Source organism: Phocoena phocoena, chromosome 1 (genome assembly GCF_963924675.1).
Source record: "Phocoena phocoena chromosome 1, mPhoPho1.1, whole genome shotgun sequence".
Classification (NCBI taxonomy): Eukaryota; Metazoa; Chordata; class Mammalia; order Artiodactyla; family Phocoenidae; genus Phocoena; species Phocoena phocoena.
This window is the reverse complement of record NC_089219.1, coordinates 28,952,128-28,971,418: the sequence shown is the minus strand read 5'-3', so window position 1 is coordinate 28,971,418 and position 19,291 is coordinate 28,952,128. Positions and strand designations below refer to the sequence as shown.

The window sequence follows — 19,291 nt, the reverse complement described above, 5'->3', positions numbered from 1 at the left end:
ACTTTCTCTCCCGTGGTGATGGCTGGGGTGGCGAGAGGCCCGGCCCGGGAGCCTTGCTGCCACCCTTCCTCCATCATCCTACGGTTGGTGTCTTCCCTGCTCCTCTGGGGTAATTACAGGCCTGCACCACAGCTTTACCCAAGTCTCTAATCTGGTGGGTCTCTCCCGGCTCCAAACTGGGTGGTCTTGACCCTGAACCTTCCCCAGCCCCTTCAGACGACCCCTTCCAGCTCCCCGGAAGGATTTTCTCCCCTGTGTCCTGTCAAAAGAGTGAGTGAGTCCCTTCTGATTCCCCTTCCCCAAGAAGTCCTGCTTCCCAGCACGGGGGAGTGGATCCCCGAATCCCCTTTTTAGTGCCAGCTGAGGTGGGGCCTCATGCCAAGTCGGGCCCAGCCTGGGCAGAGAGGCGGGAGCTTGATGGGAAGGTGGATCGATGATGGTGCTTGCTGCAGGGACTGACTGAGGGGTGGAAGGAGCAGATGCAGCTGGGCCCTGCGCACCCAATCCCTGCCCTTTGTCCTGACCTCCAGAAGGTCAGTTGTCTAGTTCTCCATTGCCCAGAGATTAGGCCCAGCGATATGTTGTCCTCCTGCCCCCCTTTCCTGCCAGTGCCTCCTTCCTTTGAGCAGCTCCAGAGAGCAGTCATTTCAAGGGGGAGGGTTGGGAACAAAAGGTTCTGGATCTCAGGCAACCTGGGAGCAGACTGTCCTGGGAGGAGTGAGTAGATGGGGGACTGAACTCTCTTCGAGGGCCAGGGAGGGAATACTACCTTGCCCAGTCCAAAAACATTAGAAAAGGATGATGCTAGAAGGTCTGCAACTGGAGCTGGTAACCTTAAGCTACTGTCTTAACTTTTCTGAAACCCAGTTAGCTCACCTATAAAATCAGGAAAATAATAATACCATGAGGTATCATGGGGTCGCTGTAAAGGTTAAATAAGGCAACACAGATGAAGTGCGTAGCACAGAGCCTGGCATATAGGAAGTGCTTAACAAATATGATGGGCATTCAAAAGTAAACGCAGGGGCTTCCCTGGTGGCGCAGTGGTTGAGAGTCTGCCTGCTAATGCAGGGGACATGGGTTCGAGCCCTGGTCTGGGAGGATACAACATGCCGCGGAGCAACTAGGCCCGTGAGCCACAACTACTGAGCCTGCGCGTCTGGAGCCTGTGCTCCGCAATGAGAGGCCGCGATAGTGAGAGGCCCGCGCACCACGATGAGAGTGGCCCCCGCTTGCCACAACTAGAGAAAGCCCTCTCACAGAAACGAAGACCCAACACAGCAAAAATAAATAAATTAATAAACTCCTACCCCCCCCAAAAAAAGTAAAAGCAGATTAGGATGAGGATCAGATCCCCCATCTTTGTTGTCAGCCATCCCATCTGCAGGGTGAGGGGACCATGTGGATGGTAGAGTCCAGCACTGTCCTTTGTGAGGTCAGAGACCTCAGATCCTGCATCTTCCAGAGCTGACCAGGCCCACACTGAGCCAGGTAGTGACTAGACTCAGAATTCATGAACAGAACCCAGTAGGGGAGAGCCATCTGGGATGGTTCTTCCCCACCCCCATGCACAATCTTGAGGATACAGTAGGGACAAAGACATATATTGGTGGGAATAGTGAGATACCCTCTATAGCTAGAGCTCAAGAATAGTAGAGGGGGAACATGCCACAGAGCAACTAAGCCCATGCGCTACAACTATTGAGCCTGCGCTCTAGAGCCCATGAGCTACAACTACTGAGCCTGCGTGCCACAGCTACTGAAGCCCACGTGCCTAGAGCCTGTGCTCCACAAGAGAAGCCACTGCAATGAGAAGCCCGTGCACCGCAACGAAGAGTAGCCCCCACTCGCCACAACTAGACAAAGCCCACGCACAGCAACAAAGACCCAACACAGCCAAAATTAACTAACTAAATAAATAAATAGAAAAAAAAATAGTAGAGGGGGAAGTGGGAGCTGAAGATGAAGAGTTAGGCCAGGGATGGCCTATATAGGAGGATTTGAATGCCGGTTGGCATCATGATCTACACAATATAGATATTAGGGAGCTGTTGAAGGTTCTTCAGAAGGAGAAGAGTGAGCAGTGCTTTAGAACTGGAAATCCTCCATCATGTCTAATGATCTAGGATTGACTTTGAGGAGCCCCCTGCAAAGAGACAGCATATGGTATTAGCCTACTTGGTGGTTCTCAACAGAGGCAATTTTGCTCCCCAGGGGATATTTGGCAATGTTTAGAGGCCTCTGTGGTAGTCACAACTAGGGGTGTCACTGGCATCTAGTACTTAGACACCAGGAATGTTGTTTAACATCTTGCAATGCACAAGACCACCTCCTGAACAAAGAATCATCCGGCCCAAAATGTCAATGCTGCCAAGATGGAGGAGCCCTTCCCTAGACTGAGGGTGGAGACACCTGCACCTACCTCCTCGCAAGATGCTAGTGGTGGGGACATCTGGGAGTTAGACAACTTGATGGACAGTTCTCCTGGCCAGCCCCAGGAGGCTTCCTGCACAGCGAGTCCTAGGAAGGTGACTGAGGGGAGCCAGGAAAGCACCGATGGCCTGTGATTGATGCAGTCGGAGTAGGCATATGGACTGGGCTCCTCTTCATTTGCCTGCTAATTGACCAGGATCCTTGGTGGATCCCAGGCCCTGGCAACTTATGGGGTTTAGAGTGGGTGTCTGTGAGTTTGGGGCTGAGTGAAAGTGTTCCATGTAGCCCTCCACGTATTAGACATAGCAGAGAGGGAGCAAGCAGGGCACTTGCAACATCACAGGGGTCTGAGAATGTCTTGCCCTCTTCAGTGAGGGGCTGGGAACTCTGTGACCTCCCCTGTTCCTCCCCTACGGCCCAGGGCAGTCCCCTCCCCACTCCACGGAAACAGGCTTGAATGAGCTGTTAGTTTCACCATGAGGCTGGGCTGGGGCTAGGAGACAGGTCACTGGATGGAAATCAGATACATGTTCTCTTCCGGATGCCCCTAGGGGGAGAGCAGGAGCACGAGCGTTTACAACCTCCTAGGTTTGGTGGGGCAGGATCCCAGACGAACCTGACGGAGAGGAGAAGGAAATCACTGGGAGATTTGACCAAAGCCCTGGAGGCTGTCTCCACTCCCACATAAGTAGGAAGTAGGAGGGGCCTCGTGGTGGGGGCGGCTTGAGAGAACAGATATCAGATTCTGACTCCCACCCTACACCCAAGGCGCTGCAGCAAGAAGGGGTCTCTAACACAGACCACTCTGCTGGGAAGCTGTATCCTTCAGGGCCCACCCTCTGGGGTTGGGGGTGGGGAATGTCCTCAAGGACAAAGTTGACACCAGCTGCAAAAAGGCCTCCCTCCCTTCAGCTCTTGCAGAGGGGAAGTAACAGAGAGGGATTGGAGGGGGAGGAGCTCAGATCCAGGACTAAAGAGGTTCAATCTTTTGGGTTCTTGAGAAGGGGCGGCTAGAGTCCCTGCTAGGGATGGGAAGCTGTCCCTGCTGCATTCTTTTCCTGAGAGAAGGAGATGAGGGTGGGGAGGAGGTGCCTGGTGTTCTTAAATGTCCTGGCCCCAGGGGTGACGGAGAGGAATTGGGAGCTGGGAATGAGAGCCCTTGAAGAAGTCGCTAAGGAGCCAGGAGGAGACCCTCTAGATTAGCCTGAGGTGGACTCCACCCCCACCCTCAATTCAGTACTGGTGACTTTCCAAGGAGGAGCCCCAAAGAGAAAGAGGAATTCCAAACGGGGGAATCACAGGCAGAGAGAGGAAGAATCTCAGAGGTTATAAGATGGGCGGGGAGAGGCTCCACCTTCAGTCTCTCCAGACCCACCCTGCCTTACAGCAGGCTGGGTGGGGTGGAGCGCTGGCTGTGACTGTGACTCAGGTTTCTGTGGGCAGCCAAGGGCAGCCGGCAGGGAGGAGCCCAGACCAACAGACAGGCCAGCCAACTGCAGCTTTCACCTCAGCTGTCCTTTCTCCTGGGAATGCAGGAGGTTCTTCTCTAGCTTTGCTGGCCTCCAAGGGCTAGCCCACCCCTGCTTCCTCATCCTCACCCCCAGCCGACCCTCATCTTCCTTCCCAGAACCCTCAGCCAAGGCACTGACACAGGAGGGAGAGTCAAAGGTCACTGCCTCTAGGAAGGCCCCAGAATGTCTGTGCCACAGGGAGAAGAGTATAATAATGATTGGTCCTGCACGGGAGGGACAGACTGGGGGAATCTTGGGTGCTGGCTTTCAGGCTAAGCAGCCTGCTGCCCAACCCCCCCACTCCCCCAGCCAGGATAGCCAGGATGGCTCACGTCTGGGCAAGCTGGTTGTCATGGTGAAGGCTAGGGGCTAGAATGGAGCTGCCGCAGGTCAGGCTCTCCTAAGTGAGGAGAGGGTGCTCAGGGACTCCCAGCCAAGCACGCTCAGCATTGACCAGCCAGGGAGGGATGGCTGGGGCTGCAACCAAAGAGCTATAGCCAGGGACTGACTGTAGGACTTCCCCTTGGTGATGGGTGAGGGTGCGGCCAGCGCATTCCCCTGGTATTTCTGGGGCCTGTTTGCTGGGCTGAGTTTTTAGAGAGTGGCTGGAAGAAAGGGAATGCACATTTACTTTGTGCCAAGTGCCTGCATACATATCTCACCAATCTTCACAACAACTGGGAGAGATCCAGCAATTTGCCTAAAATGGCAAAGCTGGGATTAAAATCCAAGACTGACTGCTACAAACACCGGTGATCTTTCTTTTCTGGGAACCAGGCTGTGTACTTGTTCTAGGGGAGGGAGAGGGAGAAAGTGACCTGAACTTTATATCAGCCTGGATATTTCATCAGGAGGCCACAGTGGTAGGATGCAGGCGCTGGCTGCGTTTGGGGTTTAGAGGCAGATGACAGTTTGAAGAGAAAGCCACTGATGAAATGCTTGGCACATAGTAGGTGGTCATTGAAGATTTTTGTAAAGAAGAAGCCAGATCTGTGTATGAGCCATGGCCAGTTTTCTGGGACATCCTGGGAGGTTCTGGCTCTGAACTGCAGCAACAACGCAAGAAGCTAGTTTGAAAGAGGGACTTTCCAGGACCATCCCCGGTGAGAGAGGAATTTGCGGAGCATCACTGAGTGGAGATGGGGGAATGGAGGGGTTGGGGTGGTGGGGAGGAAAGGGAAGTGTGTGGATGATACAGGATTACAGCAAGCTGCGGACGCCACCCAGCGGCCATAACGCAACCCATGGGGAAGCCAGGCTCCAAGAGTCCGCTGTGCGCGGAGCACTCTGGGAGTTGTAGTCCTGCTACATTAAGGTGCTGCCAGTGGCGCTGTTGGGTGTTGTAGTCCGACGTTTCCTGGGCGGGAATTACCCTCGTTGGCCGGACCACGAGTCCCGTGGTGCCCCGCGGCAGGCCGCGCAGGCGCGGTGAGTCGGTGCCGGTCAATCCCGAATGCTGTGGGGCCGCTAACTGGGTCCAGCGGTGTTAGAAGGGGGTCACCGAGTGGGTCTGTGTTGTGGTGGGGTAAGGCGGCCAGCACCATGTCGAGGCAGGCGAACCGTGGCACCGAGAGCAAGAAAATGGTAACCGGAGCGTGTGACCTCGGCGGGCGGGGCGGAATGGAGGTGTTCTGGGGAAGGGGCCCGGCGCGGGGCGCGAGTCGCAAGTGGGAAAGCTCCTTCTGCTAGCGCTGGGAGGGGGTGGTTCCGCTGGAAGGAAGGAGGAGGCTCCTTGGTGGGTCGAGAGCGGAGAATCGCTCCGGGGTGGTCCCGGGTGTGAGGCAGGTTGGAGGGCCCCTGGAGTAGCTCGGAGACCCCTCCCCCGAGTGCATTGGGTGCAAGACCAACAACGACGAAGGCAATAACAGTAACTCCCACTGTTGCTCTCTTATTGTGTGTTAGATACTGGGCCTGGCATTTTACGTCCGTTATCATTTAATCGGCAAAATAACTCTCAGGTGGATAATGTTATCGCCATTTTAAAGCTCAGAGAGGTTGCATACTGGCCCAGATTTACAGCTAGGAAGAGTTAGGATCTGATGAACCCATGTCTCTCTGACCCCAAAGCTAATGCTTCAGACTACTAGACCATAACGTCTCTCACACTCAGCTACTGGTTTTGCCAGAAAGCAAGTGTAAGGGGTGGGCCAGAGTAGGGAGTAAGTGCTCTCCCTCTGGCGAATGGCGGGCAGGCTCCCTCCTTATCCTGGGAATAGTGGGACACCATCTAGTCCTATGAAGTTTGGCTGCAAATGGGGGCTGGGCCTGGAAAGTAACGTGGATGATGTTTTTATCCAAACTGAGGGGACTTCTTGACAGGTGTTCCTTTTCTTTGGCATATTCTTATTTCCTCCAGAATTGCCCGTTTGTCTTTGTTTTCCAGTTTACAGACTGTTATTGAAGGTTGCATGCAGGGCAGACCAGGGGCCTTTTGTTGACACTCAGCTCTAGAGGGGATGACTAAACTTCCCTCACACCTTTGCATCTTATACCAGGAACAGCCACCAAAAATGGGCAGCAGGAGGCCCTATTACTCCAGAGTAGTACTGTACTTTTCCTCTCAGATCCCTTTTGAGAAGTTGATGAGAGCTGTGGATCTTCTCGCAGAAATAGTAAATGGACAAACATATACAGAGACATTTACTTACATTTGGGGAGGATTTGTGGACCTGCGAAGATACTCTGTGAATTCCTGTTTTGGAGGAAATACTGAGTTAAAAAGAAAAAAGGAGAGAATATTTTGCTAGGCAACAATGTCATGTAGGGGAAAAAGCATGGATATCAGTTGGAATTCTCATTGGTCCTCAATTTCCTTATCTATGAAATGGGGACAGTAATACCTCCCTAGGATTAAGTGAGGTAGTGTAAAATGCATGGGGCATGGTAAATGTTTGCTTTCCCCTCCTTTTCCTATGATATGAATGGATATGAGAAGTCTTCCTGTTTAGTTTTCATATCTAGCTCTTTTTTGCACCTTTTTTTAAAAACCTGAAACCAGTATTGAAACTTTTAATACCATTTTAGCAGGAACCTTCAGTCTACACACACACCCCTCCCCCCCAGCCCTCAGTATTCACTCAGTTTTGGTGAAGTGAGGGAATTAGGGAGGGGCAGCAGTGCATTCGGGCCTCAGAGCTTTTGCTACTGCTGTAGTCTCTGCTTGGAACTTCTTTCCCCAGAGACTAGCTGGCTACTCCTCACCTCATTCAGTTACTCAGATATCTTCTCAAAGAGGGCTTCCCTGACCACCTGACTAGTTCTCTATCCTCTTACTCTACTCTGTTTCTCTTCAAGCACTGTCTATTTCATTTAAAATACTTCATTGTAGATTCTATACTTACTTGTTTATTTTCAGTCTCCCCCATGAGAATGTAAACTCCATGAGGGCAGGGGTTGGTTTGTTCACTGCTCCATTCCCAGCACCTAGAATGATGCGTGGCACTAGGCAATCTATGTTGAATGAATGACATGAAGGTTTGGTGCATCCTGTCATTCAATTCCTATTGGTACCCGCTCGAGGCTTGTCACATGATCCTCTTTGTAGCCACCTGGTTCTGACATGCTCCCCTTTCCTCTCTGCCTTTGGAGTCTCCCCCTCTAGCAGCCCACTTCCCAATCAGCCCAACCTTCTGCTGATTGCTGCGTTCCCAGGTAAGCCTTCCAAAACTTAAATGGTTAATATGCCCAAGTAATTAGATCTCTGCTTTTTGTCTGTGTAAACAGAAACAGCCCATTTATCTAGCAGACTTTTCCTAGTCCCAGCTCTGTGCAAAGCATTGTGGGAAATGCAGAGATGAAGTCCTAGTCCCTAACCTTGAGAAGCACATACTCTATGAGAGAGGTGGAAAAATACACAACACAGAAGTATGGTACTGTCTGGAATTGAGTCCTGGCTTCACTGCTTACTTATGTGGCCTTGACCAAGTGTCTTCATTGTTTTGTTTTGTTTGCGGTACGCGGGCCTCTCACTGTTGTGGCCTCTCCAGTTGTGGAGCACAGGCTCTGGATGCGCAGGCTCAGTGGCCATGGCTCATGGGCCCAGCTGCTCCGCGGCGTGTGGGATCTTCCTGGACCGGGGCACGAACCCGTGTCCCCTGCATCGGCAGGCGGACTCTCAACCACTGTGCCACCAGTGAAGCCCTCTTCATTGTTTTAAGCATCAGTTTCACCATCTTTATTTATTTATTTTCGGCCACACCAAGCAGCTTGCGGGATCTCAGTTCCCTGACCAGGGATTGAACCTGGGCCATGGCAGTGAAAGCCTGGAATCCCAACTGTTAGGCCACTAGGAAACTCCCACTAAAAAGGTAATAATAGTATAATACGGTTGTTCTGAGGATTAACTGAGGTATCGCATGTAAAGCTACCAGTGTGATAGAGCACCTGAGAACACAGTTGACACTCAGTAAATGTCAGCTAGCAAGCCTTTTCTCTTTTCTGCCGTGCTTGTCGGATCCTGGTTCTCCAACCAGGGACCGAACCCATGCCCCCTGCCTTGGAAGTGCGGAGTCTTAACTGCTCCAGGGACGTCAGGGAAGTCCCACAATATCTATTTCTTGAGTAGGTACTGTGCAGCAGGTACTCTACACATATTATCTCATTGATAACCCTGAAGGGCAGATAATATTATCGCCATTGTGCAGATGGGAAAAGCTGATGTTCAGGGAGATTAAGCAGTGGCTTAGGATGACATACCTTATTTTTTTGGACATAATAACTTACAGGACAGTGCTCAACTCTAAGAAGACTGAGTCTCAGTTACTTAACCTATCTCCTGTAAAATGGGGATAAATAATGTTTGTTTTGCTAACCTCTCATGGTTGTTACAAAGCTCAATAAGTATCTGTGAAGACACTCCGAAAGTTTTATAAATGTTAGTGATCATTATTATTAAACATAATTAAAGCAGTCTGAAAGTAGAAGTTTTGCAGAAGAGATTGATGTTTCTGTTGGAAGAATGTGCTTATGTTCAGTGAAGAAATGGGACTGATTGAATTGGTTGACCTTTAAGGTCCCATGGAACCTTAAGTTATAAGGGTCTTCAGACCCTGCAACCACTTGTTACTTTTCTGACTTCCTCTTCTGTTCTTTCTTGTGTTTACTACTGTCTAATCACACTGGTCTCCTAGCTGTTTCTCAGTCATGTCAGACATACTCCCACCTCAGGGCCTTACACTTACTGCCTCAAATTTTTTCACCCAGATACCCTTACTACCTTCAGTTCTTTGCACAAATTCATCTTAATGAGGCCTTCTCTGACTACCCTATCTAAAACTGAACCCCCCCACACACATACATACAGGTAAACATAAATCTCCTTTTGTGCTTATTTTCCTCCATAGCACTTTTCACCATCTGGCAAACCATTTATTTTATTTATTCAGTTTATTACCTCTTTCCCTCCTGTTAGGTACTTCCTGGTACATAGTAAACTTTGAATGAATGATTTTTTCTATACCACGGCTCATTCCTATTTTTAAAGTCTGAAGACCTTTAAGTTGTGTATTTATGTCATGCACTATTCCAAATAGGCTTGGTTCATAACTGAAGATGGAGATAGACTTACAAATTAAGAGAGGATGTGGAGAACCTGCATCAGGGACCCTATTCCCAGATCCCAGGCATATTGATTCTGTGACCACCGACAGATCTATTTAGGACCTTGATTTTTCTTATTGGTAAACTGGGGGCTGCTGCATGTATAAAATGCTTGGTAACATCGTGATATGCATGTTACATGGGCTGAGGCTCTTGGAGTCTCCATCCAAGGACTCATTAAAAATGGAAGGAAAGATCTCCTGATTTAATGCCGTGGTGCCAACTCTGTGGACTGGTTACTGCTGGATTGTCTCCATCCATTCATGCCTAAGCCATTCTAGTGCCAAACCCTTAACTTTACTAAAAATTATTCTCCTCCTTAATAGCTTCCCTTTAATTGCCATATTTGGTATATGGTCTCTTGGAGACATCCTGATCTGTTTTAGTTGAATTCAAAGAGCTTACTTATTCTGAAACTGATTCTCTTTGACTCCCTGGTACAGCTACCTTTTATTTGTTTGTTTTTTAGGGAAGGTTATTAATATTGCAGTTGCGGGGAACAGTGGACAGAATGAACTTTGGCCTAGAAACTCCTGGTTTTCATCCCCCCAGGTTACTTTTGTCAGTAGTTAGCTGTCTCTTGGGGACTTCCCTGGTGGTCTGAATCCACCTTCCCAGTGGTTAAGAATCCGCCTTCCAATGCAGGGGACGTGGGTTCAATCCCTGGTTGGGGAACTACGATCCTACATGCTGTGGGACAGCTAAGCCCACATGCTGCAACTACTGAGCCTGAGCACCACAAGTAGAGAGAAGCCTGTCTGCCGCAGTGAAACATCCCACGTGATGCAGCCAAAAATAAATAAATAAATATTTAAAAAATAAAAATAATAATTATCGGGGCTTCCCTGATGGCGCAGTGGTTGAGAGTCCGCCTGCCGATGCAGGGGACGCGGGTTCGTGCCCCGGTCCGGGGGGATCCCGCGTGCCGCGGAGCGGCTGGGCCCGTGAGCCATGGCCTCTGGGCCTGCGTGTCCGGAGCCTGTGCTCCGCAACGGGGGAGAGGCCGCAGCAGTGTGAGGCCCGCGTACCACAAAAAAAAAAAAATAATAATAATAATAATAATTATCTGTCCTTGGTCAAATTACTGAACCATTCTGAGGCTCAGTTTCCTCATCTCTAAAATGAGATTAGTTTCTGCTCTTATCTGCTTTACAGAGTTATTGTAGGGTGAAAAATGAGATAATGAAAAATAGAATGTATGTAAGCAAAAGGCATTCACATTATTATTCTTTTTTAAAAAATTTTATTTATTTTTGGCTGCGTTGGGTCTTCATTGCTGCATGCGGGCTTTCTCTAGTTGTGACGAGCGGGGGCTACTCTTCATTGTGGCGTGTGGGCTTCTCATTGCAGTGGCTTCTCGTTGTGGAGCACAGGCTCTAGGTGCACAGGCTTCAGTAGTTGTAGCACGTGGGTTCAGTAGTTGTGGCTTGTGGGCTCTAGAGCACAGGCTCAGTAGTTACGGTGTATGGGCTTAGTTGCTCCGCGGCATGTGGGATCTTCCCCAGACCAGGCTCAAACCTGTAACCCCTGCATTGGCAAGTGGATTCTTAACCACTGTGCCACCAGGGAAGTCCCTCACATTATTATTCTTGCAGTGACCTCATCACCAGGCCATGGGGATGAGGTGAGGAGCATTGGGCCGTGGGAGCCTGGGCCTTAATGTTAGTTGTACTTTCTTCCCCCAAAGACTTGCAGACATAGAGGTGCTCTGCTCCAAGTCTGACAAGCCTCCATTCAGAAAGGACTGGTTGGGGCTTCCCTGGTGGCGCAGTGGTTGAGAGTCCGCCTGCCGATGCAGGGGACACGGGTTCGTGCCCCGGTCCGGGAAGATCCCACACGCCACGGAGCGGCTGAGCCCGTGAGCCACGGCCACTGAGCCTGCGCTTCCGGAGCCTGTGCTCCGCAATGGGAAAGGCCACAACAGTGAGAGGCCCGCGTACCACAAAAAAAAAAAAAAAAAAGAAAAGAAAGGACTGGTTGGGTAGCAATCTTGATTTTTCAGCCATGTTTCTGTATGAGTACATTGATCCAAATGTGCTGCTGACACGTTTCTCACTTTAACTCCGATAATACCTTTCCCCCAACCTGCTGCTTTTATTCTGTAGTCTTGGTATTTGCTGTTCCTTTCACCTTCCACATCTCTCTGTTTTTTGGTAAGTAGGTGACAGGATTCTTTATCTGGGAGTTTCTGTGCTTTCAACTGTGGTTGTAACAGAAACCAGTCCAGGTCAGTATTGTGTTCCAGGTACACAAAAGATTGTGTTCCTTTCAGAGTTATCCCTTTCCCGCAAACACTTTAGCTATGTGTCAAGAGAAACATTATTTTTTCCCATGTTGGTGACTTAGAGGGTTATCATTAGTGCAGTGGACTTCATCTGGTACTTCCTTCCTTCCCCCTGGGACCTCTGCTGCTCCTGGATGGGGCCTTGGGAGCGCAGTTAGGCTTGGCAGCTGTGGTGGGACCCTGGGTCAGCAGAAGTCCACCTTGGTGTGTTGGAAGGGTGACTGCTCAGTGCATGAGGTACCTTTCACAGCCTATTTTTTAGTGGGTCTAGTTTCAGCCCTGACACATTGACCCTAGGGAGCTAAATTCTTTGGCTACTCCACAGGGGGTGATGGTCTTTCCCGCCAGACACAAGTAACCATCCTTTGAATTCTGACAGTTGTATTGAGGCCCATCCAGACTCTCACCAAACTTGCTTTTTTGTGTGGCTTGGTCCTGACTGCCTTTTGAATCTCTTCTAGAGCTCTGAGCTCTTCACCCTGACCTATGGGGCTCTAGTCACCCAGCTGTGCAAGGACTATGAAAATGATGAAGATGTGAATAAACAGCTGGACAAAATGTGAGTGAGCTCCTCTGTGGGAGAGTCAGTAATGGGACTGCTGAGTACACCGAATCTACGTGGTCCCTTAGGGCCCAGAACGGGGTTCACTCTCGTTACCAACACTTTGGGTACAGTTTCCGCTGCTTATTTATTGGGATGTTTTGGGATTGTCCTAGTTTTCCCTTTACCACCAACAGCCTTATGTTCAGACATAAGACATTCAGACCGCATAATATAGTCTGTTCTCTCATTTCTTTCCCAGGGGCTATAACATTGGAGTCCGACTGATTGAAGATTTCTTGGCACGGTCAAATGTCGGGAGGTGCCATGACTTTCGGGAAACTGCAGATGTCATTGCCAAGGTCATTATCCTGGGCCACCTGGCCATACCGAAGGCTTGTCATTGGAAGGCACTGCTTACCACTCGCTCCCTTAGAAAGGCCCTTATTATTCCAGAAGAATAGCTAGGCAGCTGTTTGGACCAAAGAAGGCTTCCTGGTGGTTTAGGAATAACACAGATTATGAAAAAGGGAAGAATGGTTGGGATCATCCTTGTGGATTAAAGACCCAATAAAATCAAAGCCAGATCTCTTCAACTGTGCGGATGTAGCAGAGTAGCATGGGGGTTAAGAATATAGACAAACCTGGCCGTGAGGCATGTGGGATCTTAGCTCCCCGACCAGGGATCAAACCTGTGCCCCCTTCGTTGGAAGGTGACGTCTTAACCACTGGACTGCCGGGAAGTATGGGCCACATCCAAAAAAAAAAAAAATCTTAGGGAAAAAAAATAAAGAATACAGACAAACCTGGCTTCAAATTCTGGTTCCAATACTTAGCAGTTCTTAGGTAAGTTATTTTTAACTTCTTTAATTACCAGTTACCTCATCTTTAAAATGAAGAAAATAAGAGCTACCTCATAGGGTTTCTGTAAGGAGTAAATGAAAAAATGAACATGAGCGTTCAGGTAAAATGAATGCCCTTACTGCAGCATGTATATAGAAAGTGTTTGCTATTAATAATATTAGTGTTACATATTATAGGGTTAATAATAAATGATATAACACCTATAGCTTTGTGGTGTTAGAAGAAGGGTTCAGATAGCAGAGAGAGAGGACAGGAAAGTGTGTTGGGACCGCTCTGTGGGTAGATGCTGGTTCAGGGCAACCATCCCTGTCAGAAGATGAGTGCTCCTTTCCACTAAGAAGTGCAGGTAATCAGCAAGTTGTCACCTAATTGTATGATGCCTTGAAGGAGAAGGGTGTGGAATTGTGCACAGCTGCTTTTCCTTTTTGCCTTGAATACCTGAAGCTGCAGTGTCTTGCAGAGGCCACAATTTTTTTCCTGAACCATTTAGTTCCCCTTGCTGGTCCCATCACATCACCTTCCCTGTCGTACAGCCCCTACTACTCTTCCTCACAGTGCCATTGTGTGTTTTCTGACAGGTGGCGTTCAAGATGTACTTGGGCATCACTCCAAGCATCACCAATTGGAGCCCAGCTGGTGACGAATTCTCCCTCATTTTGGAAAATAATCCCTTGGTGGACTTTGTGGAACTTCCTGATAACCACTCATCCCTTATTTATTCCAATCTCTTGTGTGGGGTGTTGCGAGGAGCCTTGGAGATGGTGAGTGCAGCTCTTTACCTCCTGAGACACCTGAAATGTAGTAAGGTCTTAATAAATGTTTGAACGAATGAATGGGAGAGTATAAAGAAGGGCTTTTAGCTCACCCCAGTGCTTCGCTGCGTGAGGTGGTGATGCCGCCAAGTGTAGGATCCAAGTTGGAAATCTCCACGTGGTGTTGATACTCCCTGCTAGGCTGGGAGGTGGTGCGCTCAGCCCTCAGAGCCCAGGAACATCTGTTCCCAGATTGGCTTATTTGGTGACAGTTTGATTTGTGAGTGTTCTTTGCTAAGTCTCCCTTATTGGGTGGCGACCACTGCCTTCTGCATAGGAACTGGCAATCTTGTCCATGTGGAAACCAGCCTCCTTGTTTAGGCTACTGTGGATGAGTCAGTTATAGCCCCATCCCTGGTGGTTTCCCAGAGGCTGTGGCTAGGCAGCCGCCCCTTCATTTTTGCACTGTCCCCCAGGTCCAGATGGCTGTGGAGGCCAAATTTGTCCAGGACACCCTGAAAGGAGACGGTGTGACAGAAATCCGGATGAGGTTCATCAGGCGGATTGAGGACAACCTCCCAGCTGGAGAGGAATGACCGTCCCCAGGACTTCAGCGTAGCTGGCAGGAGCCTTGCCGGAGTCAGGAAGCCTCAGTGCTCCCTCTGCCCTCTAGAATTAACTCAGTGACTGTTTAACGCGGATGTTATATATTCTTCTAACCTTGTTTCCCTTCTCCATGTTAATAAAGAGCGGACTGTGATATAGTCCATTTACCCTACAAGTGTGCACATTCAGGAGGGAAATTCTTTGCTCCCTTTCCCTTCAGAGGGGCTGGATGTAGTCATCCTTGGTTGGACTAGAAAGAGCTCAAACCAGTTTACATTCCTGTTTGAATTTTCCAAAGTAGAACCCACTTTGACCCCATTAAGAGGCAAGCCTAGCACATTTGTCCCTGGGTCTTCAGAAAGTCATTGGTGAATGGCCGTAGGGAATCCAGGATTCACTGGGACAGGGGAGGAGAAGCCGGGAGGGGTGGGTCGGATTTGCTAGCTGTAGTGTGACACACTGCAGTGCTTGCCAGGAAAGGGGAACCAGTCATGCCAGAAACATTGACTTCTGGGAGGCCACCCAGGCCTCTCTTTCCTCCCTGCCGTTTGGAGGCAAGATCTCCTCTTTTTACAGGGGGTCCATCTTTTTTTCTTACAAGTTCTTCAATAAAGACACATTCTTGAGTGAAATCCCAATCATGTCATGTTTTTTCTCTGCTCAGCCCTGGGAATTTTGTTACAGTGGGGTGAGGAGACCTGCTAAAAGTTCCTGTGCCCTACCTTGATTTCATCTGGTCTAGGAATGGCTTCTTCCCATGGACCAGAGAGTCTGGGAAACCTGGGAGCAAATGAGGCCCCTTCAGAGTCATTTTTGAGTCTACTGTCTGTAGCAAAATCTAGAAGCAGACCATTATCCCAGACGTGCCTAAAATGGACTGTCCTGGGCCCTTGGCCACCAGGTTGGAGGATTTGGCTAGAAAGACCATGTAAACCTTGGTATTGGGGTGCCATTTATTGAGTGTTACCGTGTGTCATCACTGTGCGAGCACTTTGTACGCATCATCGAATTCACAATAATTCCATTTTTAGGAGGAGGGCCCAAGTTGCCCAAGGTCATACAGCTAGTAAGTGGAAAAGCTAGGGTTCAAAGCCCCAGCCAGACTCCAAAGCCCGTGTTCTTAACCGCGATGCCTGGCTCACACGGTGGGAGGGTGGGGGAGCAGGCCTGCGGCTTCCTCTCAGTGTCACAGAGCTTAGGATAGCTTTTGAAGGGAGCGATCAGAGGTTGTCAGGCCATATTTGGTAGCACTGTTCTTGGGGATGGCCTAGGGCCTTGAGGTCTCAGGCTGTTGGGGTGAAACAGAGCCCCAGGCCTTCCCTGAGGTTAGTAGGCAGGCCTGAGATGAGGGGAGCATTGTGCTTGAAGTGTGTCTTGGTCATAAAGGTTAGGACAAGGGTCCTGGGGCACCAGAGCACACGGCCTGCCTCCTCCAGCTGGGTTAAGCCGCTGAGGAGAGGAAAGATCACTTTTGTGTCCCCGAGTATAGGGATCCCATCCTTCTCTGAGCCTCTTTACCTCCCCCTCCAAGTACAGTTGGGGGCCCCAGGGCATGCACCCCATTTTGGTCAACTGTATCCTCAGCGCCCATCAATGCTGGATCCAGTCACACCAGAGTTTGAGTGAATGAAGGAGAGATTAAGGGAACGAAGGCTGGGCCCCAGATGTGGAAAACGCTTGAGTGGTGCCTGGACCCTGCCAAGAAAAGTGAGCTGCATCACCCTTCCCTTCTCTGGGGGGCCCTTGCCCTTCCTCTCCTCCCAGACCACAACCAACTTCCCAGCAGCTGTTTGTATGGCGTGAGGTTTTGGATATTTCCTTTCCCAGAATTTAACTTGGGCAACGTTACAGGGTCGGCAAGCTGTGGAAACAAAGCACCCTTGGTGAGTTCTTGCGGTTACAACCCCACAATTGTGTGATGTGCACCCAGGGGCTAAGGGAAGGGAAAGGGCTGAGGGCTGTGAGCTATTGGGAACATCACCTCATCCTCTCCCCAGATAAGCCAAACATACAAGGCCCAGCTACCCAACAGCTGGTCCCCCACCCCTGAAGTTAATTAGCTGTAGATTACATATCCCTTTGCTTTACTATGACTGAGACTGGGACACCACACCCCGCAACCCCCAGGCTAGGCCATTCCCCATTCACGATATACTGGCACAGCCAGCAGGATGGGGCAGGTTTGCCTGGTTGTACGGGAGGACCTGACTAGCCGCGGGGGCGGGGGGTTCCCAAAGAGCCTGGGTGGCTGGAGTAGTCCATGCTGGTGGCCTTTGGACTTGGCGCTGCTTGGGCAGAGCAATAAGGAAAGACCTTGCTCTGCAGCCTTTGGCCACCAGGGGTCTCCAGACCACCACTGTACTGTCCCAGAGAGTTACTATTGGATCCCTGGTTTTCAGAGTTTGCCAGAAGATGCACCTGATGGAGTAAATCTCAGAGGCTGGTCAGAGCCTGAAAGTGCCCCTTTTCTTTAGTCACAACCATGGGACCTGAGAACAAAGCTCACATGGCTGCCTGGCTAAGGGCCTGCCTACTGAACCCAGGGCGCGGGAAAGAACACGTTGGCTGAGAAATCACTGGCTTCCATTCACACCCCAAACTCTCATGCTGGCCTCCTGAGTTGGACGAGCTAGCTCTGAGCCCTCGCCTAACCAACCCCCGCTTACTTCCTGAGTCTAGACCAGAGCACCAGCCCTGTTCCCCTGATGTAAGAGAGTCCTGTTCCTGCCACGGACTCGCACCAGTGACATTTCCATATTCAGGTTACACCTTCCTGTGGTGGATTGGCTGCCCCTACGTTTGTACTGAGCATCCAGGTCTGAGAAGGAGGTGGCAAGAGAGGCCCGGGAGCAGAAATTGCGCTAAGTAAAGTTAAGACAGCCTCCTAACAAGCAGTTCATTGTGAATGGCTGGGGGTGGTGGGTGCAGGAAAAGCATCCTCCCATTCTCCCTCCCGGAGCTTAAGTGCTACCATGTGCTGTTCCCTGGAAGCCAGAGGGCCGGTGGGAGGGGAGGGGAGGGGAGGGTGGCGGCAGTCGAGGAGCCTCGCTGTTAACCAATCCCCAGCCTTTGATGTAGGGCCAGGCCTGACCCCAGGACGGCCGCTGGCCACTGCCAGGGGAGCTGTGGGATGCGGCGCATTCCTGGGGGCAATTTACGCTTCTGGCGGCAGGAGAGGAAAGTTTCTACTGTGGGGAGGGGGGTGGGGGGAGGGCGCTGCAGTAGAGTCGAGGGCTTGGGTGTAGTACGAATAATGGAGGGAGCCGAGGCACAGGGCAGCACCCTCCTAACTCAGTCTGGCTCACCTAACCTGCTTGGCTAGAGGCCTCCTCCAGGAAGCATTCTCTGGTGGACCCAGAGCTGGTAAGGGGCAGCACCCTCACCCCCCCACCCTCCGGGCTCTGAGGACCTGGACTGTCAGCCATGAGGGCGTCAAGGACTGAGCCAGGCTAGAGGAGGGCTGGGAAGGTGGTGTGATGAGCGTGACAGCATTTGTGAGTGAGTGCGGATTCGTAGCAACAGCTAATCTTTACTGCAGCGTGACTATTTGCCGGGCGAGTCTAAGCACTTCACCTGGATTTCTCCTTTAGCACTCACAGCAACCCTATCACTATTCCTATTTTGCAGATAAGAAAACTGAGATACGCAGCTAATGCATAGTATCAATAGACTTAGGACTTGAACCAAAACAGTCCAGTATTGGACACCAAGCTCTTATCCAGTACATTCTGTGTTGCGTGTGTACGTGTGTGTATTTCAGTGGGTGACTGTTTCCTTGTATTCCCTGGGGAGTGTGTCTGTATGTGAATTCTTTCAGTTAATGGAAATGTAGCCCTGAGCTGGGGGCTGGGGACATGGAGATGCTGGGAGCTTCTATCTATGGGGAAGCAGCTGAAGCCATGTGTGGTGGTGGGGAGGAGAGGAGAGGTTGAAAGTAAGAGTCAAGGGCAAGTCCCAGCTCTGCACATAACTTATTAATTACGTGACTCTGGACAAAGAATTTGAACTCTGAGCCTCAGTTTTTTCATCTGGAAAATGGGGATAATAATGCCTACTTTGCTGACTTTTTGAGGATAAAACAAAATGAGCATGTATATTTCCTGTCATAGGCTGAGTGTTCCCTAACTGGCAGTTACGATGAACTGGCAATTACGATGAACATTAGGGGAATTGTCTTGCAAAATTGCTGTGCGTGGATATGTCAGTGTCTGAGTGTGTGCAGATGGAAATTTTGCGAAATCAGGGTCGTGCCTCTTGTTCATTGCTATATCCCCAAGCGTCTAGCACTACTTTCAGCATAAAGCAGGTGCTCAATAAATTTTTATTCACTATTGATATTGACTGAGTGTAAGAATGGAGTGAGGAGCGCCCATAGAGAGAGGGTTGAGTGAGCAGTGTGGGCTTCCACTGGGACCAGCTACATATTTTTTTTAATATGTATTTATTTATTTATTTGGTTGCACCAGAACTTAGTTGCGAAAGGCGGGCTCCTTAGTTGTGGCTCCAGGGCTCCTTAGTTGTGGCATATGAACTCTTAGTTGCGGCATGCACGTGGGATCTAGTTCCCTGACCAGGGGTCGAACCTAGGCCCCCTGCATTGGGAGCATGGAGTCTTATTCACTGTGCCACCAGGGAATTCCCCCAGCTACATATTTTATCGGGCTCAGTGCAAAATGAAAATGCAGAGCCCCTGATTCGAAAA

The 19,291-nt window shown here is 50.1% G+C and overlaps 1 protein-coding gene across 4 annotated transcripts; it reads left to right on the top strand.

Annotated features, from left to right (window-relative positions):
* The first annotated feature begins 5,366 nt into the window (after positions 1 to 5,366).
* TRAPPC3 (trafficking protein particle complex subunit 3) lies at positions 5,367 to 18,924 on the top strand. Of its 4 annotated transcripts, none has more exons than XM_065882691.1 (5): positions 5,367 to 5,528; positions 12,288 to 12,385; positions 12,630 to 12,729; positions 13,810 to 13,992; positions 14,460 to 15,227. In XM_065882691.1, exons 1-5 carry the CDS (start codon positions 5,487 to 5,489, stop codon positions 14,577 to 14,579), a joined length of 543 nt encoding a protein of 180 aa, XP_065738763.1. In that variant the 5' UTR covers positions 5,367 to 5,486; the 3' UTR covers positions 14,580 to 15,227. The 4 variants fall into 4 exon arrangements, with proteins under 4 accessions (XP_065738763.1, XP_065738771.1, XP_065738755.1 ...); XM_065882699.1 differs by lacking the exon at positions 14,460 to 15,227 and adding an exon at positions 18,217 to 18,924 and having other exon boundaries at positions 5,386 to 5,528; XM_065882683.1 differs by having other exon boundaries at positions 5,487 to 5,528; positions 12,606 to 12,729; positions 14,460 to 14,579.
* Positions 18,925 to 19,291: the final 367 nt, after the last annotated feature.

What these genes read in the sequence shown, in the direction of transcription:
- TRAPPC3 (XM_065882683.1), top strand. Translation starts at nt 5,487, where the DNA reads ATGTCGAGGCAGGCGAACCGTGGCACCGAGAGCAAGAAAATG. An exon ending in GCACCGAGAGCAAGAAAATG is followed by an intron (nt 5,529 to 12,287) that starts GTAACCGGAGCG and finishes AATCTCTTCTAG; the next exon opens with AGCTCTGAGCTCTTCACCCT. An exon ending in TGCGAGGAGCCTTGGAGATG is followed by an intron (nt 13,993 to 14,459) that starts GTGAGTGCAGCT and finishes ACTGTCCCCCAG; the next exon opens with GTCCAGATGGCTGTGGAGGC.